The sequence below is a fragment of the Myxocyprinus asiaticus genome, chromosome 22 (assembly GCF_019703515.2).
Source record: "Myxocyprinus asiaticus isolate MX2 ecotype Aquarium Trade chromosome 22, UBuf_Myxa_2, whole genome shotgun sequence".
Lineage (NCBI taxonomy): Eukaryota > Metazoa > Chordata > Actinopteri > Cypriniformes > Catostomidae > Myxocyprinus > Myxocyprinus asiaticus.
In genome coordinates, this window is record NC_059365.1 from 3,177,796 (window position 1) to 3,204,113 (window position 26,318).

A 26,318-nucleotide genomic window follows, 5' to 3' on the forward strand; every position below is an offset into this window, starting at 1 on the left:
AAGGAAGGAAGGAAAGAATGTAAAAGATAGGAAGGAAAGAATGTAAAAGATAGGAAGGAAGAGAAGAATGTAAAAGTTAGGAAGGAAGGAAGGAAGGAAGGAAAGAATGTAAAAGTTAGGAAGGAAGGAAGCAAGGAAGAGAAGAATGTAAAAGATAGGAAGGAAGGAAGGAAGGAAGGAAAGAATGTAAAAGATAGGAAGGAAGGAAGGAAGGAAGGAAGGAAGGAAGGGAAGAATGTAAAAGATAGGAAGGAAAGAATGTAAAAGATAGGAAGGAAGAGAAGAATGTAAAAGTTAGGAAGGAAGGAAGGAAGGAAGGAAAGAATGTAAAAGTTAGGAAGGAAGGAAACAAGGAAGAGAAGAATGTAAAAGAGAGGAAGGAAGGAAGGAAGGGAGGAAGGAATAAAGGTGAAAAAATCAGCCCGCACAAAAAGAGGAAATTAGAATAATGTGTAAACTTAGTGACCTGAATATGTGTCTGTCCATTATTATTTCACAGACATAACACAGAATATAGAATTTTTGCAAAACTGTCAAAGATTTGATGACACCAAGGCGAACTTTGTCAAATCCAGTGATTAATTTGTCCTCAAAAGCACACAGCTAACCCTAACTTCTTGTAAACACAACTCTTCATGTGGACTGAAATACTGTAAATCTTTCCACCCAATTTTTGTTTCAGCAAGAACAGTCTGTGCCATTTTGTGTGCCATATATGCATCAGACAGTCAGTGAACGAACTGAGACTAGTTCTTGAAACTATAGTGTAACGTAATGAAGATGAATAAATCACAGCTATTTTACCCTGTACTTTGATTAACTGGTTTAGGTCTTAGTGTGTTTCTACAGTCTGATTTGTTTCGCTATTCTTGTGAGGGTCAAATATGTGCTGCTGTCTCAACTGTGATGTTTCTGGATTATAGACTCACTTCGCCAGAATCTTGTTTCTTTTGGTGTGCGAGAAATGCTGCAGCTGCAGAGACTCTTGGGTAATAAATGCCACCGCCAAGTGGAAGTAATTATTCCATAACTGCAGAAGAGACACAGATCATGAGAGAGAAGATACTGTAAGCTGGAGATCACATCGTGGGTATTACACTAATTTACATGATTAGATAAAGCACATGTATGAAAGACAGCACTTGTCTCCACACACACATACAACATGTATGTCACCATGAAAACAATCTTAATGGTCCTAAAAATATACTTTACTTTCTTTGTGTAAATATATTACATATATATATATATATATATATATATATATATATATATATATACATATATATTGTTATAATTTTAGGGTGAAATTGTTTGAGACACAAAAACACACCTGCACTTCAAAGCTGTTGTTGTCCAGGAACTTGTGGTTCATAGTGTCAGCATATGTGTTGATCGCTCGGAGGAACACTCTAAATTAATATATGAACAGGTTAATTAACATACAGTTCATTTGTTAAACTCAGTTATTCATAATCATACATAATGAAAAAAAAAAGATTGATTGATTAATTGTATAGCATGATTGACAAGCATCTACAGTACATATCTAAATTGCCACACACATCCTAGTCACTCTTAAAAATTTCTGAATCTTATCGCATTGAAAAAAATATCAAACCAAGTGTCATCTGCGTGTCTCAAATGCTGCAGGAGCTTTTCTCAGAACTAACTTCACTTTTCAGAGTCATTTTTGCTCAGCGACTTGTGTGGTGTGGCAGTGATTTTTAGTGGATGTATAAAGTCACTTCCCCTCACGTTTTCACAGGTGTGAGCATGTTAACTTTATTGTCCAACAAATCAAATTTCTTTGCTTCCATTGCAGCACAAAAGATGCTCTTTAGAACATTCTCAAATCATGCTGGGATCATCAGGCTTTGCACAAACTATAACTAGTGTTGCTTTGAAAAAGGGTTCCATTTTTTTTTTTTTTTTTTTTTTTTTTTTTTTTTACTGATTTTGACTATAAATAAGTTAATAACAAGTTAAAAAAAATTTGCCAGTAGAGTAAGACACATAATAAAACATACATTCTCTAAAAAAAATCTTATATATCTTGTGCAGTGCTGCTTCTAAAACAAGAAAAAGCAAATGTATCTTGTTTTAAGAATTTTCAGATGTTTTTACAGGGGACAAAAATACACAAATTCTCATCAAGAATAAGATTTTTGCAGTATATCATTGCTCTAATATCAAATGTCTTACTAGAGAGAGAGAGAGAGAGAAATATGATCTAACATGTATTTTCTTGATAGAAAAAAAATCTCTCTCTCTCTCTCTCTCTCTCTCTCTCTCCAAAAAAAAAGTTTCTCAAATATTTTTTTTCTCAATTTTTTTTCTCTACCAAAGGAAAAAAATAAAAAATGTAAAAATAAAATAAATAATAATAATAATAAATAAAAATAAATTATATCTATATCTATATCTATATTATTTATTTATTTTATTTTTTCACTCAAAAATATTGTAGAGCCGAGGAGGGCGGGGCCGGGCTGGAATGAGACACACCCGGTCCCCAATCAGCCTGATGGGGCACGCAAGGGATAAAGGCGGCCGGGGACGACAGTTCGAGAGAGAGAATTACAGACAGCTGTACTGTGTGTTTATAGTTGTGTGTTTTGTTTAAGTTGTTTATTAAATTATTATTTATATTATTAAGCCGGTTCTCGCCTCCTCCTTTCCACTGAACCCCCTTACACTGGTGCCGAAACCCAGGAAGGAGGAGGGATTCCCGTCGCGGAGTCCTCGACACTGCCGTCCACCCAGGGGAGCACCACTGCCGTCCGACGGGGGACAGAGTAGCCCGACCACCCGGACGCGGGGAACGGCCGCTGTCCGCGAGGCGAGTGGGGACGGGACTCCCCGACCACCTGGAGCGAGGGAGCCGCTGCCGGGGGCGGAGGAGTGCCCTGCCGTCCCCCGGGAACGTGGAGGGGTCGAGAGAAGACCGCCGTCCGCGGGGGGAGGAGGGAAGTGACTCCCCGACCGCCTGGAGTGGTAGGGCCGCTGCCAGGGGCGGAGGAGTGTCCCCACGGGACGCCGGGAACGCGGAGGGGCGTTCTGTCCGCTGGGGGTCGGAGGTCTGACTCCGGTCCACCCGGGGAGGAGCGGCTGCAGTCCGCCTGAGGGGGTGGAGTAGTGATCGAGGACCACGCGACGGCGCATCAGAGAACCGGTGAGGTTCTTTTTTCTCTCTCTCCTCTCTCTCTCTCTCTGTCGCTCCGTGTTGGCCTTTCCCTTGCCATTTTGTTTTATTGTTTTTCCCCTCCTGTCTCCTCCCAGGTCGAGGAAGGCGGGGATGACCCGCCGGCAGTCGGGGCATAAGGCACGCCCCCCCCCCCCGGAGAGGAAGGGTGGGGGATGTACGTCATGCCGGGGGCTCCCTGGCCTGAGGCAACGCCGGGAGGAGTGTAGAGCCGAGGAGGGCAGGGCCGGGCTGGAATGAGACACACCCGGTCCCCAATCAGCCTGATGGGGCGCGCAAGGGATAAAGGCGGCTGGGGACGACAGTTCGAGAGAGAGAGAATTACAGACAGCTGTACTGTGTGTTTATAGTTGTGTGTTTTGTTTAAGTTGTTTATTAAATTATTTATATTATTAAGCCGGTTCTCGCCTCCTCCTTTCCACTGAACCCCCTTACAAATATATATATATTTTTTTTTTTTCACAGTGCAGTTCAGGGCTTCCATAGCAAAGTAATCTCTACAGTAATATACTGTATATATATATATATATATATATACACACACACAGTACCTTTCTCTCTGTGTTTGAATCTACAGTCTGGTTTATTCCTCTATTAATCTCTCTTTCTCTCTCATTAATCTCTTGTTTGAAGTGTAATCAATGTTAATGTAGTGTTTGCTCCTGTGCTATCTCAACAGACACTCAGAGATCTCTGGACTGATGAGGGATCTTACAGTAGATTTCTCTTGAGAATGTCTACACTGTGTGTGTGTGTGTACTTAGCTAAAGTTTGGAATCAGATTTGTACCCAGAATTAGGCAAAATCAGACAAAACCTCCCTTTGAGGACATTTTGGAATGTCCTTATTTGGAAAAACAATCTATAAATTAATTAATGATTTTTACCATTCTAATAATGCAAATAGTGTTCTGTTAGCATTATGTTTAGGGTTAGTTAATAGTAATTATAGTTAGCTTTATATAAAAGCAATATAAGTCTATGGTATATCCCTATTTAGATAGCATGATATAAATGTGCGTGTGTGTGTGTGTTCACCTGTTTTGCACCATGATCATGGTTACCCAGTCAGACGGGTAGACATGTTTACCAATTAGATCCTTAAACAACAGAAATGTTTCCATCAAGAAATCCTGCAAGAACACACAAGATGATTAGCTTCTGAATAAGATAACTAAACAGACAGATGGACGGACAGACAGATAGAGAGATAAACGTCTTACCACTAGTTCAGTTGTGCCACTGAAAGTCTCGATGTAGCGTGAATAGTGTCTGTCATCCATCTGACTGAGAATAGCCGTCATACACGCCACCACACGAGACTGCAGACAGAGACGAAGTAATTTAAGAACAAAATCTGAACGGGATGGAACTTCGAGAGCAACAAACGGAAAATTCCTGAAAGTCCTGACACGCTTTTTCAACTGAAGAGATGCGAGTAAACATGATGAAGAACGTTTCAGATTGTTAGGTGAAACTTTCAATCATTCAAAACTAGGTTCAATTTCCCCTCTACCCTAACTTTACTTCTCTCTCTCTCTCTCTCTCTCTTTGACTCTTCGGTCAGTAGATATAAAGATCAGCAGATAATAAATGATACAGTAGGAGGGTAAAGTGATGGATGACATACAAGTCCCATCACTCACATGGAAGTCAATGCTGACTGTATCCTGCTGATAAGAAATGTGTGACAGAGAATATGAATTAAATAAATATTCCGGGTTCAGCTCAGTCGACAGCATTTGTGACATAACGTTGATTACTACAAAAAAAAAAAAAAAAAAAAAAAATTCTGGGTTACAGTGAGGCACTTACAATGGAAGTGAATGGGGCCAATCCGTAAATGTTAAAATACTCACTGTTTCAAAAGTATACACACAAGACGTAAGCAATATGTGTGTTAACATGATTTTAGTGTGATAAAATCGCTTACTAACCTTTTCTGTGTAAAGTTACAACAATTTGTCAGACAATTTGAAACTTCGTGCCATGACGACATAACACCATAAACCCAAAATGACCGTGAAAATGACGATTTAAACAACTTTACAGCTCAAATAATACACAAGTTTTAACAGAAGAATTAATGTAAGTGCTTTTATAAAATTATAAGCTTCACATTTCTGCCTTTAAACCTGCCAAAAATTGGCCCCATTGACTTCCATTGTAACTGCCTCACTGTAACCTCCATTTTTGCTTTTTTTAAAGAAAGGACAAGTCCAAATTATTATTTTTTAGCTTGTATTGAACCGGAATATTCCTTTAAGTCTGCAGTTTATTCTGTTATTCAGTTTGTGTTTATTAAAAGTGTGTAAATTCTGTGCCACAAGCATCACCAAATGAAAATGCAATAATAATGACTGTTTTCAAACAGATTTCCCAAACAATTCCCCTGTTTGTCATTGGTCAGGCAAACAGGTAGTTCAACCCCCAAACTCACACCATTGGTTGAACCAGAAGTTGTTGCTGACATTACACAGTGGAACAAAAGTATTTTAAATTTAACATCTAAAAAATGTATGAAAAGTTATGTGATAAATCTAACAGGCAGACGAGGTGTCAGAGGAACAAAGTGTGTCTGTTATTTATCTGAAACACAAGAGTCTCAAGCGATTGTGCCGAGAGACGCGACTGACTTTCTATCAGCTGTTTAATTAACTCTGAGATCAGTTCTGCAGAATGGGAATATGTTGATCATACACAACTGTATTCCTTTTCAAATGAGCTCCCTGTGTGTGTGTTTGTGTGTGTGTGTGTGTGTGTGTGTGAGAGAGATATATCTCACTGACAGACTCTCATCTCTCTTTCTTTTTAAATGGTTCCTTCACTATCCTCTCAACACAAAACTAGTTTCAAGCATTTAAGAATATAGATCAAAAGGATTTTAAGATCATGAGAAACAAATTCAGCCAAGTGTTTCCAAACTTGTGACTGGTAGTGATACACTAGAGATACTGTAGATACACAGGGCTGAAAAGTCCTCTCTCTCTCTCTCTCTCTCTCACACACACACACACACACACACACACAAACAGAAATGGTGGGCAGAGCAGCAGTAGAAGTGTAATCTGTGTTATGTAATAAATCTAATTAAATAGAGCGGTGTCATCTACACGGACAGATGGCTCACTCTACCAAATGAAAATAAAACCATGAATCTCCTTCATCCGCAATCAAGAGCTGCACCTGTTCAAACGTCTCGTATCTCTCCACTGCTTTCTGTCTCTATTCATAGACAATATACTGTAATCCTCTACAATGTTCATTTGAATGCACTCATTTAACTTCCTGTGGATTGTAAAATAGAAACTGGCCAGAGTATTCACAAATTAGAAAATTAGAATTAGAAGTAGAAGTAGAATTAGAACTAGGACCAGATTAGAATTAGGACTGGAATTTGAATTAAGACTAGGATTAGGATTGTAATAAGAATTAGGACTAGAATTGGAATTAAAAGTGGATCTAGAATTAGAACTAGTATTAGATTTAGGACTATGACTAGAATTTGAATTTAAATTAGGACTATGGCTGGAATTAGAATTAAGACTAAAACTAGAACAAGGGTTGGATTTAGGACTAGAACTTGAATTAGGACTAAATTAGGACTAGAACTAGGACTAGAACTAGAATAAAGACTAGAACAAGAATTAGAACTAGAACCAGGATTAGATTAAGAATTTGAATAAGAAAGAGGAATAGATTAGAATTAGGACTGGAATTTGAATTAAAACTAGGATTAGGATTTAAATAAGAATTAGGAACAGAGTTACAATTAAAAGTAGAACAAGAATTAGAAATAGGATTAGATTTAGGATTATGACTAGAATTTGAATTTAAATTAGGATTATGGCTGGAATTAGAATTAAGACTAGGATTAAAATTAGAATTAGGACTAGAGCTTGGATTAGGGCTAGGAGTAGGATTACAGTTTTGACTAGAACAAGAATTAGAACAAGAACCAGGAATAGATTAAGTACAGGAATTTGAAATAGAACTAAGACTAGATTAGAATTAGGACAGGAATTTAGATTAAACTAGGATTGGGATTGAAATAAGAATTAGGACTAGAGTCAGAATTAAAACTAGAACTAGAATTAGAACCAGGATTAGATTTAGGACTATTACTAGAATTTTTATTTAAATTAGGACTAGGGAAGGAATTAGAATTATGACTAGAACTAGAATTAGAATTAAAAGTGGATCTAAATTAGAACTAGTATTAGATTTAGGACTATGACTAGAATTTGAATTTAAATTAGGACTATGGCTGGAATTAGAATTAAGACTAAAACTAGAACAAGGGTTGGATTTAGGACTAGAACTTGAATTAGGACTAAATTAGGACTAGAACTAGGACTAGAACTAGAATAAAGACTAGAACAAGAATTAGAACTAGAACCAGGATTAGATTAAGAATTTGAATAAGAAAGAGGAATAGATTAGAATTAGGACTGGAATTTGAATTAAGACTAGGATTAGGATTTAAATAAGAATTAGGAACAGAGTTACAATTAAAAGTAGAACAAGAATTAGAAATAGGATTAGATTTAGGATTACGACTAGAATTTGAATTTAAATTAGGATTATGGCTGGAATTAGAATTAAGACTAGGATTAAAATTAGAATTAGGACTAGAACTAGAACAAGGATTGGATTTAGGACAAGAACTTTAATTTAAATTAGGACTGGCTGGAATTGGATTTAAGACTAGAATTAAAATCATAATTAGAATTAGGACTAGAACTGGAACAAGGACTGGAATTAGGACTAGAGCTTGGATTAGGACTAAATTATGACAAGAACTAGAACTAGAATAAAGACTAGAACAAGAATTAGAACTAGAACTAGAATAAAGACTAGAACAAGAATTAGAACTAGAACCAGGATTAGATTAAGAACAGGAATTTGAATAAGAAACAGGAATAGATTAGAATTAGGACTGGAATTTGGATTAAACTAGGATTAGGATTGAAATAAAGGATCACAATTTTGAATAGATTAAGTACAGGAATTTGAACTAGGACTAGATTAGAAGTAGGACTGGAATTTGGATTAAACTAGGATTAGGATTGAAATAAGAATTAGGACTAGTGTCAGAATTAGAATTAGAACTAGAATTAGAACTAGAACTTGAAGTTTTATTTAAATTAAGACTAGGGCTGGAATTAGAATTATGACTAGAACTAGAGTTAAAATTAAAACTAAAACAAGAATTAGAACTAGAAACAGGATTAGATTTAGAACAGGAATTAGGACTAGGACTAGGACTAGAATTAGAATTAGGACTATGCATTATGATTTAAAATAGAATTAAAATTAAGATTAGAACTAGAATTAGGATTGGATTTAGGACTAGGACTAGAATTTGAGTTAGGACCGGAATTAGAATTAAGCCTAGGATTAGGGTTACAATTAGAATTACAACTAGAAGTACAACTAGAAATAAATAGAATGTATATATATATATTCTATTTATCCGTACAATAAAAGTGAATGGTGATTGAGACTGAACGTTCTGTGTTCCGTGTAAGAACAATATATCTGAATAGTATTACTCAGTACTTTATCATGTAATAATTACACTGTAAAGTATTTCTCTGTCATTGAGTATTTGTTTGGCCCCAGGACGCAGGAGCCGTTACTGTGTGCTGTGAGGTTACAGCGGGAAAAAGACACTGAAAAATACTGAATGTTGCAAGCATTTCTGATGAGCATACTCAATCACACAGACAGAGAAGAACTGACAAAGATGAAAATATAGAAATAAACAGAAGGACAGATATGGGCGAGTACAGAAGGCTGCAAGTGTGTGACAGCACAAACAAAGTATAAACACACCTGTGAACCTTTCTGTGGAGATGACAGAGGAAAGAGAGAGAAGAAGAAAACTGAATTGTAATAAGACCGATGTGTGAGTTTTGAGTTTGTCTGTGTGTTCAAATCTGTCCCCAGAAGTTAAAACTGACAAAACCTTCCTTTGGGATCATTTGAGGATGTCCTTGTTTAGAAGAACAGGGTAAGTTGTCACACTTTTTACTCCAGTGAATATTTTTCAGGGTATGTTTATTTTTGACAGTCAGTTTCTGCATAGCAACATACCTTGAAGTATTGGCTAAATAAAAAAGCAACTGAACATTTTCACTGTTATTGCCTAGAAAAAAGATACAGTTCATTGAACACACATTGACCTTTTGTGACAACTTTCCCCATTAGCAATCATGTCACCCCCATCACCAGCAACCAAACAAAATCTACACTTCTCTTTAAATCTACATCTGCATCAAACAGCCTATTATAGACTTTTCAGCAAAATTGAAAAAGTAAAACAAGTATGAAGTACAAAACGCTTCATTAAAACACACACACACACACACACACACACACACACACACACACACACACACACACACACACACACACACAAAAGGGAAAAGGTAATATTCAAAAATATCAAAGCATTGTTTTGGCCAACAAATATTGCAACTGATAAACTGTAACACTTTATGTGACAACCTGCCCCAATACAAATGTGACAACATGCCCTGAACTGACATGAAAAATACCTTTGTCCTAAGAACACATTCAAACCTTTTGGTAAAAATTGGTCTTCATAAAACAGTTGAACCTTCTCTGAATGTCTGCCAGTGTAGTTTGATTATGTGGACTTGTTCACCCAAGAGTTATAACAAAAATATGATGATAGTGAAAATCTTTGGACAGAAGAATTCACAAAAGTATTCTAATTTCAGAGAGTTTCAGAAGTTGTTTGAAATCAACATACAGTATAAAACATCTGCTATAGAGAAAACAAACATTTGCGAAATTGGACTTTTGACACCAAAGCATACTGTTACTGAGATAATGCCCCTGTGACAATTTCCCCATGTGACAACTTGCCCCAGCCTCCCCTATACAGTACTTAAAAATAAATAATATTTTTCTTCATTCTAAAAGTGCAGAAGGTTGCACAAAGTAGGGTTAGGGTTACTGTTAGCCAATATTATTTATAATTAATAAACAATAAAGGCTATGATACAGTACATCCTTATTTACATTTTCTTTGTTTTTCTTCTTTTCATAGCTGTTCCTCCCCTCAAGTCTTTCTCTGCCTCTTTACTCATTTTCAGCACCTTCCTGGTCTTGGTTTCTCTCTCTCTCTGTAAACTGATGTTATGAGATTCCAGTGGCACTTCAAATCAAATTAAAATGAGCTTACTGAGAGCAAACTGTCTTTATATAACACACAAACACACACACCTGCTCTTAACACACACACACACACACACACACTCAATTATATGAAATGAAAAACTGCAGGCTCATACACACAAAATTATTATTTTTTTATTATTATTTTATTTATTTATCACACATTACACATTTGCACATATACAGTGAAATTCTTTTTTTCACATATCCCAGCTAAGCTGGGGTCAGAGTGCAGGGTCAGCCATGATACAGCACCCCTGGAGCAGATAGGGTCAAGGGCCTTGCTCAAGGGCCCAACAGTGGCATCTTAGCAGTGCTGGGGCTTGAACCCCCAATCTTCTAATCAGTAACCCAGAGCCTTAACCGCTGAGCCAGCACTACCCCCAAAATACAGAATATAAGGGGGAAAAAGCACACAAAAAGCATGAGATAATTCACCTGTCTCTGTGACAGCTCTATACTCTGTAAACAGCATATAAAAAAGTGTCCGTGGACCGCGTTCTCTGACATTTTCGACCTGTGACAATTTTTCGTATTCTCATAGTGCTGTAGTTGCAGCGAATTGTTGAGGCTTACTGCCATTTTTATGCCATGTTGTTCATAACAGTTGTCTGTTGAGGGCGCTATTTTGTTGCTCGTGTTGGTCTCAATAAAGCTAATTTGTTATCTTTGGAGTGTGGGGTTTTGGATAGAGGGGGCGTGGCTATTACAACGGCTCAGTCTAGTGGAAGTAGAACGGCTAAAATCGCTTACAGCACCTTTAAAACAAGACACATTTACTTGAGAAGCACAATGACTCAATAAGTCTTGTTTTCAGAGAAAGGTCTAGTTTTAACCATTCGGTTTTGGAGAAAATTCCAAACCACCATTATTTTCTGGTCAAAAAAGGCCCGGTAAAGTACAGTGCATATGCAGCACACCTCTCTTTCGATTATAAACAAGTACATTGTCATGCTTTCACACTAAACACAAGCTTTTAGAGCAGCATGTCAAATGGAAAGAGCGCCACCTATAAGTGAGAGGCGAAAAGTGGACAAAAACTCCCATAGACTTCCACTGAAAAGGTCCCCATACTTATCTAGGGATCAGGATATCATAAGCCACGTTTCCACTATTGGGCCAGTGTGAGCCAGGGCTATCAACTGGTGAGCCAGGGCTATCAACTGGTGAGCCGAGGCAAATAGCCTCAGACCTCGAGTCATGTGACCAAAAACATTCTGCATTCCCATCATCAGGCCAATACCCCATAGCACTGCCCCAAAACCCACCATTAATACGCCACCATGGTGCCAACGTCACACACCCCACCCATTTCACAAGAAAGAGGGAAACTCTAGCTGAGGTATCAGACTCTGATACTAGTAGCTCGCCCTCGAAATGAACATGGTGGAGACTGAAGCTGCCGTTTTTTTGCTTATTTTGGTCTTATCTTGGTGGAAAGCGAGACCTGACTCAGCGAAACTCTGCCTTTGTCATTGACACCACCTCAATCCCCAGTTGGCCTTCTTTGGCCCAAGGGTAATCGGCAGGCCAAAGCCGCTTGGCTGTTATGACGAGGAAGCCCCGAGGAGGTATGATGAAGCCCCGGAAGTGAACTGGCACGCACTAGCACACAGTCATTTTGGTGCCTTTTGATTTGGACCAGTAAGCAACTATCTTGCAACAATTTATAAATGCCCTAGCAATCAACTTGCCACTGCATAAATATAAACAGGTAATATAAAATTGTAATAATTATAAAATAATTACGGGTTTTTGGGTTTTTGGGCTGCCGCCGGAAAATGTTCACACTCAAATTTAAAAGCTCCCTGTTCACACATACAGTGGAGTAATATCATAAAAATGGTCTAATTTTACAGATAACCCCCTAAATTCTAAGAAATTACAGAAATATTTAAGAAATAGCATTGTATATGTTTACAATTTTATGATAGATTTCATAGGAAGTACTAGAAAAAAGACTTTTCCCTCTATCACCTTCCATCACATTATACTGATCTGAAATGTAGGTGGTGCTTTAACAAATTTTAGCGCACACCCATAGACAACAAGCCTATTTTTGAAGTGCTGAGAGCTTCCACACTGTTTTGTTGAATATCTTGGTTTCTGAGTTGTCTATAAGCCAATCTAACATTTCATCTTCTATAGATGAGAACCTATTTTGCTGATGATTTGTTTCTCATACTTTTTCTACCAGACTTTTTGTTGTAATTTTTTCTTTTGAAACAACATTGGATTATTCATCCAAGCAAGCTAACAAACAAATAATAAAAAAAATGTTTTTCTCATTTTAAAGCTAACAAAAGGTAAGATTTGATATAAAGTTTGAGGCTATTTGAGGCTTATAGATCAGTGGTCAGCAAAGAAAAGAGACGTTTGTATTTTATGCCTTACCAAAATAAAATTTCACTTTGTGATATTTAAAAAAATAATTCAAACTGTGGTATTATGGCAAAATAATTAAATAAACTGTACAGTCACCTTCCTGTGAATGAGAGCTTTGATTTGATATATGACGTGTCTATTTAAGTGCTATGTGAAGGACTTTTCAATTCATTAAAACAATTCTACAACGTAACCTCTAGGTGGGGCCAATTTGTGACACAAATGTTTTCAGGCCTTATTTTGTTATTTTATGAAAAAAAAAAAACAAATGCAAAAGTGATGCAAAAGTAAAGATTCTAAGCTTTCAAATTATACCACATATGCCTAACTTATGCATACAGGGAGGTGTTAAGTGTTAAAACGGCTTGCCATATAGTGCCTCCCCACAGACCCGCATTTTGACCAAATAAAAGATTGAAGGTGGAATTTACTAAGAAGGAACTAAGTCCAGTAAAAGCGGCACAATTTCTGTGCTGATTGCACTGGTTCAACTAAGTTGCCCTTGAGATTTCAAAATTACTTTTTTCCACTCATTTTTTACTCCTACAAGGGTTAAAAAATGACCCAAACACAACTGGATGTTTAAAACAAGAAAACTATTGTATTTGCAAGTTTATTTTTAAAAACAATAAACTAGACCCACGTTATATTAGCATTTGATTGAATGTACTTATTATGTACATGTGTTGTTGCATTGCACTTACATTTAAAGTACCTGCATTTAATTACATCTGTAGTAACACTGTTAACCTCGCTCTTAACCTAACCCTACCCCAACCCTTACCCTAAACCCTAACCCTAATTTAAAACTGAACCTCAACCTCAATAGCAGCAAATGTGAAACAACATGTAGTTACACAATAAATACATTGCATTGTATGTATTATAATGTTGGTACATAGTTAAAGACACCTAATATAAAGTGGGACCAATAAACTTGGTTTTCCCTTTGAAAAATAGGATTAGTTCACAAAAATTGAAAATTCTGTCATTGTTTACTTACCTCTGTGTTGTTATAACCCTATATGACTTTCTTTCTTTTTCTGAACACAAAGAGAAAAATTGTGAAAAAAATGTTGTGCTCAGTGATGTTACACAATGGCAGTTTATGGTGACCACCTCTTCAAGCTTCAAAAGGACACAAATGCATTATTCAGACATCTAATAAAGTATTGTATGTGACTCATGTCTTGTTCTGAAGGAATAAGAAAAGATTTGGTGAGAAAAAAAACTGAAATCTAATGTATTATTAAAAAATAATAATAATAATAAATTCTCCCCAATTTGGAATGTGCTCTAAGTCCTCGTGGAGGCATAGTGACTCACCTCAATCCAGTTGGTGGAGGTCGAATCTCAGTTGCCTCCGCGTCTGTGACGTCAATCCGCGCATCTTATCACATGGCATGTTGAGCGCATTACCGCAGAGACATAGTGCATGTGGAGGCTTCATGCTATTCTCCGCGGCATCCACGCACAACTTACCACGCGCCCCACCGAAAGCGAGAACCACATTATAGAGATCATGAGGAGGTTACCCAATGTGACTCTACCCTCCCTAGCAACCGGGCCAATTTGGTTGCTTAGGAGACCTGGCTGGAGTCACTCAGCACGCCCTGGATTTGAACTCGCGACTCCAGGGGTGGTAGTCAGCATCTTTACTCACTGAGCTACCCAGGCTCCCCAATCTAATGTATTATTAAGTGAAACTCTAAACTGATCTCTTGTGTGTGTTCATGAGTCTGCACGCAGGCTTTAGTATTCCTTGCACGAGAGCAACAGTAGTTATGCTGCTGCTTGCAAGGTGGGGCGTTCCAGCGAAAACTCGTTTCGTTTTGCTTCAACGGGACCACCAGAGATATTAACAACAGAAAACACAACACAGCTGCACACAAACCAGAGAACAGAATTTACAAAGCATGTTTGAAGTGTTTGTAGTCAAATAATTGGTGCATTTCTATACCCAGCCTTATTTGTTTGAACTGGAGTCCTCAATCAAACAGACAGATGGAGTAGGCAGGAATGTCTGCCATCTCTTCTCCATTCTGAACTGGTGAGTATTTGTGACAGACATAAAGAGAGTGAGACCTCCGCAAAAACATTCAGTAGGTGTAACATTCTCGGCCAATATCAAGTAGTTTTTAACCAGCTCATGAAATCCTGCCTTTAATATACTGTTATGAGAATGTTTCTGGACCGGTGCCAGTTAACAGTGGATGGAGTTACCCGCGCGATGCCAAAAATAGAAAACAAGCGATTGATTGAATGTACCGTCGCTCATCACGGCTGGTTAGGACAAAAACTCTGATTATCATAGAAAATTGACCTTTAATCACGTGTTGTTTTCCGTCAGGTTAGGACACGGTGTGACTGTGGCTGCCTGTAGCCTCCTCTAAGTTTCTGTTTGATTTCCAAGGACTCCGTTCAAAAAAAATAAGGCTGGGCATAGAAATGCATCAATTCTTCGACTACAAACTCTTCAGACGTGTTTAGTAAGTTCTGTTCTCTGTTTTGTGTGCAGTTGTGTTGTGTTCTGTTGTCACTATCACTGTGGAGGACCTGTTTTTAGATAAACAAAATGAAATTTCGCCCCAATGTCACGAGGGGGCTGCGTAATCTGTTGCTCTCATGTCCTATCATGAGCGCACACAGGAGATCAACGGTCAGTGAACATTTTCACTAAATAATACATTAGATGTCAGTTTGTTTCTCACCAAATCTTATCGTATGCTTTCATAACAATTATGAGTTTCATGGAATAATTTATTAGACTTCTGAATTATACTTTCGCATCATATAGGGTTATAACAACACAGGGGTGAGTAAACAATGACTGAATTTACATTTCAGGGTGAACTATCCCTTTAAGTTTCTATTTCTTACCCGATTTCCCTAGATTTCTTAATATTTTAGATTTTCTAAAAATATTACATATTTTGTGTCTTAAGTAAATTTATCTCATTATAAGAATGTTTAGATATTATTACTGGAAAAATGTGCGGTACGTCCCAAACCGCACACTTCTACAGTATTCTACGTCATTTTATTGTGCAATTAGTGCAAGTAGTATGTTTACACTAAAAATGCAACAAAAAGAAGTGTAATACAAGTACCCGGATGATGCACTTCTTCAACCATCAAAATGGATTAGAACGTTGGACACTTCATGCACTTATCGCTTGTAAATAATGGAGAATGTAGCAAAGTTAGCGAAACGTCAGTGAAGACAGCACCTTACAAATGTAAGTTGCATGCTTTACCATCACCCCACGCTGTGTGAATATATACGTAATTTGAGATACAAGTGTTGAACTGAGGTTGATTAACGCACTAAAGCTAGTGGCAACACATTGCATGCTTTTGAAATGTCACTTCCGTCAGCTGTTAAACAGCGAATGCTTCCGTGTAGTACAAAACGTGTTCCATTTAGGATGATACTACAATTTAAACATTCATACACTACATGGATGAGAGCACAGTGTATATTGCAAGTGCATAGTTTATAGTGTGTCATTTGGAGAAATTTGAAGAAAGTAATTTCTTTGCAGTGCATTAAATGTATTAACATTACCTGCTTTGCAAAAAACAACACACACAAACAATTGTGTATGTGTCAATCTTAAAAGCAAGTGTGTGTGTGTGTGTGTGTGTGAGAGAGAGAGAGAGAGAGAGAGAGAGAGAGAGAGAGAGTGTGTGTGTGTGTGTGGGTTTGGATTTTTTTTGTTTAGGTTATAAACTGGTAATTACAAGGATTTTATGTTATAAATGTGGTTTATGAGGACATTTCTAGTGTCCCCATAATTCTAATTGCTTATTAAACATACTAAACTATGTTTTTTGAAAATGTAAAAATGCAGAAAGTTTTTTGTGAGGGTTAGGTTTAGGGGTAGGGGTTAGGGTTAGGGGACAGAATCTATAGTTTGTACAGTATAAAAATCATTATGTCTATGGAGAGTCCTCATAAGGATAGCTGCACCAACAACTTTTTTATGGAGTGCTGCGGCCACAGAATCTGTTTGAACTTGCCAATAAGGAATATTGGCAAGTTGGCAGGTGTGACAAAACTGTAATTTTTGGACCCTGTGTGTGTGTGTGTGTGTGTGTGTGTGTGTGTGTGTGTGTGTGTGTCTAGACCTCCCATGAGCACTCCGATGTGACCGAGCAGGAGAGAAAAACCAGGACACACAGCGGGATTAATACACAGAGAGAGAGAGAGAGAGAGAGAGAGAGAGAGAGAGAGAGAGAGAGAGAGAATGAGAGAAAGGGTGAGTGAGAGAGAGACAGACAGAGAGAGAGAGAGAGAGAGAGAGAGAGAGAGAGAATCGTAGGGAGAAGCGAGAGCCTCAGTTCACCAGTGGATGGAGAGAGAGACAGATCATAACACATAAGGATGTAAGACAGAAGACACACACAAGAGTCTGATAACACACAGGAATATATGATAAAAGACAAGAGAGAACGAGTGAACGAGAAAGATGGCAAACGGTCTGTTCACCTACACCAGAGTCTGAGTGATAAAGGTCAGTACTTTAGTAAATCATCTATGGAAATATTACATTATCAAACATCTGAAAAATTACAAATTATTTTTCTATCAATCTACACACACAAACACACACACACACACTTACTCTTGTGGTAATTTTACTTACAAAAAAGTACCATGACATTATCATGATTTTTGACTGGGGGCTAGTTGTCACAAAGGCTATATCTCAGTAATGATAAGATTTGGACTCCAAAGTCTAATTGTGCAAATGTATGTTTTCTCTAGCAGACATTTTATATATCGGTTTCCACCACCTAGTTCAAAACCCTCTTAAACTAGAATCATTTTTTGTAAATTCAAAAGTCCATTTTCATCATCATCATATTTTTGTTGTAGCTCCTTTATAAACACTGGCATACATTCATACAAGGCTTAACTATATTATGAAGACATATTTGTACCAAAAGGTTTAAATGTGTTCTTTGGAAAAAGGTATTTTTCATGAAAGTCAGATCGGGGCATGTTGTCACATGTGTTTAAATGTCATAAATATCTATATTTTATCAATATTTGTTGGCCGAGGCAATGTTATGAAATGTTTAAATGTTAACTTTTCCATTTTTGTTGTTTAGAGAATTGTTTTGTGCTTCAAAATTGTTTTACTTTTTAGATTTAGCTGAAAAGCCGATGATAGGCTGTTTAATGCAGGTATAGAGGTGTAGATTTGCATTTCGTGATTGTGAGGATTGATGTTTAATGGCAAGTTCCATTGTGACAACTTGCCCCAGACAGGGTGACAGCATGCCCTGCCACTGGGGCATGTTGTCACAAAGGCCAATGTGTGTTCAGTGAACTGGATCTTTTAGGCAATAACGATGAAAATGTTCAGTGGCTTTTTTTGTAGCCAAGACTTTAAGGTGTGTGACTTTGCAGAAACTGACTTTCAAAAATAAACATAGCCTGAGAAATATTCACTGGAGTAAAAGTTAGTTTGTAATTAATCATCATTAATATCAGTGAGAGAGTTTCTGTGTTTACCTGCTGATAAATGCGTATGCCTGAATACATGTCCGTGTGTGTAAGTGTTATCTAACAGCAGGTAAATAATAGCCATCTGCCACTGAGTGCTAAATAATGTGTGTGTGTGTGTGTGTGTGTGTGTGTATAGATACTTTTGCCCTGTTTAACACACACTCCATGTGTCTCTAACATTTTTCAAACACCATTCTCAGTGTGAGTGTATGACCTCTGACCCTCTGCGGTGTTCCTGAATTCTGTGTAACAAACACACACACACACACACACACACACACACACACACAGGTGCTCCTGTTTAAGTAACAGATACAGAGTTTGTGTAATTCAGAGAAAGTGTGTCAAATTGATCTCATGCTGAAGAAATTTGAAGAGAAATGAAAACATTACAGACACAGCGGGACACACACACACACACACGCACACACACACACACGAGACAGTCAGAAAGAGAGACGAAAGAGAGCAAGCAAGATTTAACTGTCGGCGAGAGTGATAAAAGAGACAAGAAAAAGAGAAAGACAGTTACAGTAAAAGAAAGAGAGACAAATGAACAGAGTGACAGAAGAGAGATAATGATGGACAAAGAAAACAGACAGATAAACTGATGAACAGATGAATAGAAAGACAAGAGGAAAAGACAAGAACTTAAACAAGAGGGCAGAGAGATGGAGAAAAGCTGTCAAGAATAAGTCCAGGTCATTTTTTTTACCCGAAAATCAAAAGAAAGAAAGAAGACATTACATCTGACAATAAATGAAAATGAACCCTGTTTCAAGGACCATTCATTTTTTATTTTTTATTTTTTTTTTGCATTGTGACATTATTTTCAAGACAGTTAAGCAAATATTCACCTAAAATGACTAAAATGAATATTTTGACTTTAACAAGTTAAGCTCAAAAACGACAGCATTTTTGGCATAATGTTGATTACTACAAAAAAAAAAAAAAAAAAATACTCATTGCCAAAATCACAGTTACAGTGAGGCACTTACAATGGAAGTGAATAGGGTCAATCCATAAACACTAAAATACACACTGTTTTAAAAGTATAGCCATAAAATATAAATATTATCGCTTGTTAAATCGCTTACTTACCTTATTAGTGTAAAGATATATCCAATACTTATCTTGCAATGCTGCTAAACCCTATAAGCTATTTTATTTACTTCCATTGTAAGTGCTTATTATTTTCTGTGGTAATAAACAATATACAAAAAATGCTTTTGAGCTTTACTTGTATTGAATCCGGAACATTCCTTAAACATTGTGCAAATTTTTTTTTAATTTTTATTATTTTTATTTTTTTATTAAATTCACATTATTGTAGGATTTGTTGAAATGTCTTTAATATACTCTTATTTCAAAGTTATGTGTGTAATTGTTATGTTCAAAAATACAGTCAACTATCAGTAAGCCATTCAGAGGTTGATTTCCCTGAAAAGTGTAAACACTATCAAAACATTGCCCCGTTTGTTTGAGCATCCCAACCAGCCCGACACGGAAACATTGGCTCAAATGATAGTGTGTTTGTCAATATGAAATTACAGTATAACAGCAATGAGAATCACTATTGAGAAAACAAAAAAACAAAATTAGAAATGCGGAATTATCGTCATGAATAAAATGGAACAATGAAAACATTCAGAAAGGTCTGAAAAATAAGCTTGATTTCCTGTTTGCAAAATATAATTTCATTTTTTTGCCGTGAAATGTGTCCTGAACTCGTTTTCAGACAAAAGGCGGAAACACTAAATTGAAAAATGGTGAGTGCATGTGTGCGTGAGAAAATATACGTCATCCTCAAAGTGAGGTGAACCCGCAAACATCAGAGTGTCTCATGGGTTGTTTCTGTCCTTCTGCAGACAAATACACTCTCTCGCTCTCTCTCTCTCTCTCTCACTTTTTTTTTTAAAGCTGTTTTCTTTTTAAGCTGATAAATCTTTTAAGCTATGCTGATACACTCACAGGCGCAAACACACACACGCGTCTGGTAAACACACTCACTGAAAGTCACATGACCAGTCTAAAATAAACGTGTTTCCCGGAAACATTGACTATCATCTGCAGATGTGTTTTTTTAATGGCTTATTTATTGCACACACAGTATTTATTTTAATATGTTGGTTTATTTATTATGGTTAATAATCCCCTAAATCAGCATTCATCTAAGAACAGCACTGGTAAGAGACAACATTATATAACACTATGTAACACAATTTGTGTTCCTGGGTAGTAAGTGTTATTTCCTAATTGCTTATGCCTCAAAAGTATAGAAAATGGCTATTATTCCCCACAAACTTTGCTTTTGTGACCAGGACAGTAATATTTTGAAATGTACCTATTTCCAATGAGAAAACGGGCGGATTTGTGTCTTTCCGTTCACATAAAGTCAGAAAAAACAACATATGAATCCAAATTAACATGTATTTATACTAAAGTAATACAAAAATGACTACAAAAGATTTAGAAGTGAGTAGTTTTTCCAGATTTACGATTATACTGTGAATCACTTTCACGAATCAGCCCCCAAATGTAGTCTCCCATCATGTTCTCGTTATACTGTCTTTCAAAGTCCAGTATATCCTGATGGAAGCGCTCGCCTTGCTCCTCCGAGTACGCTCCCATGTTCTCTTTGAATTTATCAAGATGAGCATCAAGGACATGGACTTTGAGGGACATCCTACAGCCCATTATGCCGTAGTTCTTCACCAGAGTCTCAACAAGCTCCACATAGTTTTCGGCCTTGTGAATGCCCAGGAAGCCCCGAACCACTGTGACAAAGCTGTTCCAAGCCGCTTTCTCCTTACTAGTGAGCTTCTTGGGGAATTCATTGCACTCCAGGATCTTCTGTGGTCCAACGAAGACACCGGCTTTGACCTTTGCCTCAGAGAGCTTAGGGAAGAAGTCTTGAAGGTACTTGAAGGCTGCAGACTCCTTATCTAGAGCTCTGACAAATTGTTTCATAAGGCCCAATTTGATGTGCACTGGTGGCATCAGCACCTTCCGGGGGTCCACCAGTGGCTCCCACTTAACGTTGTTCCTCCCCACAGAGAACTCGGTCTGCTGTGGCCAGTCCCACCTGTGATAGTGCGCCTTGGTGTCCCTGCTGTCCCAATGGCAAAGATAGCAGGGAAACTTGGTAAAACCGCCTTGGAGACCCATCAGGAATGCCACCATTTTGAAGTCTCCTATGACCTCCCAGCCGTACTCATCATACTTCAAGGCGTCCAGCAAGGTCTTGATGCAGTTGTAATCCTCTTTGAGGTGCACCGAGTGAGCCAGGGGAAGAGACGGGTACTTGTTACCATTATGGAGCAGCACAGCTTTGAGGCTCCTGGATGAGCTGTCAATGAAGAGGCGCCACTCATTCTTGTTACAGGTGATTCCGAGTGCCTTGAACAGACTGGTCACATTGTAGCAGAAGCAGAGCACATCTTGATGGGTGAAGAAGCTGGAAAAAGGTTGGTGACGCTTCCTCTGATCGCAGATCTTGCACACTTTCATCCAACAAGTTCCACTGCTTGAGCCTAGACGTCAAAAGCTCGGCATTGGACTTGGTGAGACCAAGATCTCTAATCAAGTCGTTGAGGTCGTTTTGGTTGGGGTAGTATGGGTTTCTCTCCTCAGCTCCACCTCTAAAATCCCTCAAAGTCCATATCCCTTGATACTCATCTTGATAAATTCAAGGAGAACATGGGAGCGTACTCGGAGGAGCAAGGCGAGCGCTTCCATCAGGATATACTGGATTTTGAAAGACAGTATAACGAGAACATGATGGGAGACTACATTTGGGGGCTGATTCGTGAAAGTGATTTACAGTATAATCGTAAATCTCGAAAAACAACTCACTTCTAAATCTTTTGTAGTCAATTTTGTATTACTTTAGTATAAATATATGTTCATTTGGATTCATATGTTGTTGTTTTTCTGACTTTATGTGAACGAAAAGACACAAATTCGCCCATTTTATCATTGGAAATAGGTACATTTCAAAATATCACTGTCCTGGTCACAAAAATTTGTCATTTTTTAATCATTTTTATTTTTAGAAGCAAGTTACTATACCTACATTTATGCAAAATGATTTTTACGTGGCTCGTTGTACGCATCACAACAGCTTCTTGCTGAAATGAACACTAGAGGCGCTACAACAACAGTGACTTTTATTCACTTTCACACAAATCACGAGTAAACGGCAGATAAGCAGTTCTTAAATACTTACTTTTCGCCCTGTTCCTCACACAATGCTATCTTATAACATCTAAACACTTTTACTATAGTGCATGACTCATTTTAACATTTGCATTACATAAACAACTACATTTACAAGCTTGTTCAAGTGTGATCAAATTGCACAGTAGCTAAACTGATAGAGCGTTACACTTGTGAAGGACCAGCGTACGAGTCCTGAAGAGCCCGCGCGTCGACACGTGAGCTGAAAGAGTCATAGTAGCACCACAATTGCTTTTTCTGACACTATCGGTTAGGATTAAGTTTTAGGTTTAGGGTAGGGAGGTCGGTTTTGTTGATCTAAAACTCGATAGAGCATTATCCTTAAAAAACGTTCTCTATTCGGGACAAAATGTAACTCGCTTTTAGCGCCACACTGTGCACATTTCACCTCAGAACCGGCACAATATGTGTAAGGAAGCACTTAAAATAATTTTGCAAAAATGTCGCCACAGTCACAATGTTTCTGAGATCAGGCTCTAATTATGATGACTGTTTTGACTATGTAGCTTTAACTACCTGCCTAATTTTGTCTGAAAGCATCTGCAATAATATTGCACATGATTGCATCACTCCTCACTGGAGAAAAAAAAAAAATACTTAAAATGTGGATCATAATGCATATATTTGCATGAAAGGGTTTACTTTTAGACTATTAAAAAAAAAAACAAGCTATGGAACTGAATAATTACCATAATCATATACTATGGTACTTGCATGGTACCATGTCCAAAAAACAAAACAAAAAACATGGTAAAGAGAGATAATTACCTTGAAAGCTATTTTAAAACACACACATTTCATGCAGTAACCTGTCTGGAAGAACTTTGATTAGGTTTCTATGTGATTTGTGTGTTTGTTTTAGTGTGTGAGAGTTATGTCTGTAATATAACTCTTGTTGTTTTCCTCTCTCAGTGTGTCTCGGTGGTGCTTTACACTTTGGCTGGTTAATATTGTATATCACACTGAGAAACTCCCTCTGAGCTTTCATGTGTGTGTAAAAGTGCTTCTAAAATCTCTCTAAGCTTTGTTCAGTGTTATGCTTGTTGTAATTGAGCCAAACCCCTGAAGTCAAGGCAAAAAGACTGAATTTGTTATAATTGTTGTAACTGGAATATTGGAAAAGGAGGCAGAGTCTTTAAAATTCCATTAAAGCTCACTAAAGCAGTTAAAGAGCGGCTAATGAACAGACTGACTGTCAGCAAGGAGTTCATGGTGCAGAATGAACCCGGATTATAGAAGCACTAGAAGTTTAATTCACCACAGATTCATCTCTTGGCTATTCATTGCTTTTGATTTCTTTTTTGTGTGCATGGGGTCAAAATGTAACACCAAATGCTACTTAAAATTGCTTTTCATTCAATGTTAAAATTCTGTCATCATTTACTCACCATCATGTTGTTTCAAACCTGACTTTCTTCTGTGGAGCCTCAGTCACCATTCACTTTCATTGCATCTTTTGTTTCTACAGAGAGAAAGTCTTACAGGTCTTGCAGGTTTGGAACAACATGAGACAACCAGGTCTCTCTCTATTTTTTACCTCTTTTGAAAAGTCATGGAAAAGTAAAAGTGGATTTTTTCTTTTGCTGATGGACCAAATGGGAACGCAAAAATAATATTTGCTGTCGTCTCTCGTTCATCGCTGTAGACATTTACCCCATTATAGTTTTCTTCTGCATTACACACCTAGAAAAGTGAAAAAGGTCCATTCTGTGGAGTGTATTTAAAACATGGTCAAATGTGTTAAACAACGCTGAGAGTGCCACATTATTTTGAAATCACAAATTAGCCAATACATGTAATAACTGAACACACAAGCGGAAGTGCAAAACTTTGCAAATGTGGGGTGTTCAAATTTAGCTGTCTTTTTTATGGAGCGCTGCGGCCACAGAATCTGTTTGAACTTGCCAAAAAGGAATATTTATGGCTGGTAAATGTCCTCAATTCACTCAGCATTGGCAGGTGTGACAAAACTGTAATTTTTGGACCCTGTGTGTGTGTGTGTGTGTGTGGGTGTGTGTGTGTGTGTGTTTTCAAGAAAGTGTGGTGACAGAACATTACATTTGCAGCCTCTGAATATTGATCACTGGCCAGTGTCCCTTAGATTCCACTAACACACTCAAAGTGATGCCAGAATGTATGAGATGAGCTGTGTGTGTGTGTGTGTGTGTGTGTGTGTGTGTGTGTGTGTGTGTGTGTGTGTGTGTGTGTGTGTGTGTGTGTGTGTGTGTGTGTGTGTGTGTGTGTGTGTGTGTGTGTGTGTGTGTGTGATGGCACAAGAGAGGTAAAGAAAGACAAAATTAAAGTCAAGAGTAACGAAGTGTGAAAGAGAAGATAGAGCAAGAGTACAGGGCTTGACCGGAGCTGATGGAGAGATCAACAGAGACACTGAGTGTGTGTGTGTGTGTGTGTGTTTGTGTGTGTGTGTGTGGCTTGAGAATGAAACTGGAACATCTAACTGTGTGGTGATGAACCGTAGTATAGATCAAGCAGACACCAAAAGAATACAATGTAGGTGTATGAAGGTGAAGACAAAGTGACCTTACAAAAAGGTACTGTGGTGGTAGCATGGTACAGTGATGGAATGAGATGGTATATATTGTGTATTATTATATATACTGTGATATATTATAGTTCTAAATTATTACCATAATTATAAACCATATTATTTACAGTGGTACTCCAAGATACTTGAAAGAATGCCATGTCCATACATGTGTAAAAAAAAAAAACAGTATTACCATGGTGCATATCCAAAAACACAGTATTATCATGGTACATCAATTTTTCAAAAAACATGGCATTACCATGGTACAGTGGCAAGAAAAAGTATGTGAACCCTATACAATTACCTGCATTTATGTATAAATTTGTCTTAATATGTACAAGAACAAAACAATAATTTGTGTGTAATTAGTTAAAACAGATTGTGTTTGCTCATCTAAGTTACAATAATGAACAAACACAATCTGTTTTAACTAATAACACACAAATCATTGTTTTGTTCTTGTACGTATTCAATACATCATTCAAACTCTTAGTGTAGATTGTAAAAAGTATGTGAACCCCTAGGCTAATGATGTCAACAAAAGCTAATTAGAATCAGGAGTTGACAAAGCTGGCATCCAATTAATGAAACAAGATTGGAGGTGTGGGTTAGAGCTACTTTGACTTATAAAAAGCACTCAAAAATTTTGAGTTTGCTATTCACAGGAAGCATCTGCTGACATGCCTTGAACAAAAAGAGATCTCAGAAGACCTACGATCAAGAATTGTTGCTTTGCATAAAGCTGGAAATGGTTTGAAAGTTATCTGGAAGAGCTTAGATATTCATCTGTCCACAGTTAGACAAACTGTCTATAAATGGAGATGATTTAGTACTATGGGTACTCTCCCTAGAAGTGGCTGTCCAGCCAAGATGACTCAAAGGACACACCGCAGAATGCTCAATGAGGTAAAAAAGAACCCTAGAGTGACAGCTAAAGACTTGAAGGAATCATTGGAACTGGTTAACATATCTGTTCTTGAGTCTACTATACGGAAAACATTAAACAGGCATGTGTCCATAGCAGGACAACCCAAAGGAAGACGCTGCTTTCCAACAAAAACATTGCTGCATGCCTGATGTTTGCCAAAAACCACCTTGACACTCCACAACAGCACTGCAAATATGGTTTGTGGACTGATGAAACTAAAGTTGAATTGTTTGGGGAGAATCGGCCTGGAAAGCTTGCCATCATCGTGGGAAAAATTAATTTTCAAGTTT

At 37.6% G+C, this 26,318-nt stretch overlaps 2 protein-coding genes across 5 annotated transcripts in view; one reads left to right on the top strand and one right to left on the bottom strand.

Moving 5' to 3' along the window:
* The window catches only part of LOC127412661 (dedicator of cytokinesis protein 2-like), a 149,913-nt gene that overhangs the window by 30,692 nt on the left and 92,903 nt on the right, over window positions 1-26,318 (bottom strand). For all 3 annotated transcript variants that reach the window (XM_051649205.1, XM_051649206.1, XM_051649207.1), the window contains 4 exons: window positions 4,428-4,526; window positions 4,243-4,337; window positions 1,334-1,412; window positions 930-1,030 (listed from right to left, as the gene is read on the bottom strand). In XM_051649205.1, the coding sequence (XP_051505165.1) occupies window positions 930-1,030; window positions 1,334-1,412; window positions 4,243-4,337; window positions 4,428-4,526 (374 nt within the window). The remainder of the gene's footprint in view (window positions 1-929; window positions 1,031-1,333; window positions 1,413-4,242; window positions 4,338-4,427; window positions 4,527-26,318) is intronic.
* Window positions 16,898-26,318, top strand: part of LOC127412664 (INSYN2B protein-like) — a 32,778-nt gene continuing 23,357 nt past the window's right edge. For both annotated transcript variants that reach the window (XM_051649211.1, XM_051649212.1), the window contains exon 1: window positions 16,898-17,315. The gene's annotated coding sequence lies outside the window, so the exon portion shown is untranslated. The remainder of the gene's footprint in view (window positions 17,316-26,318) is intronic.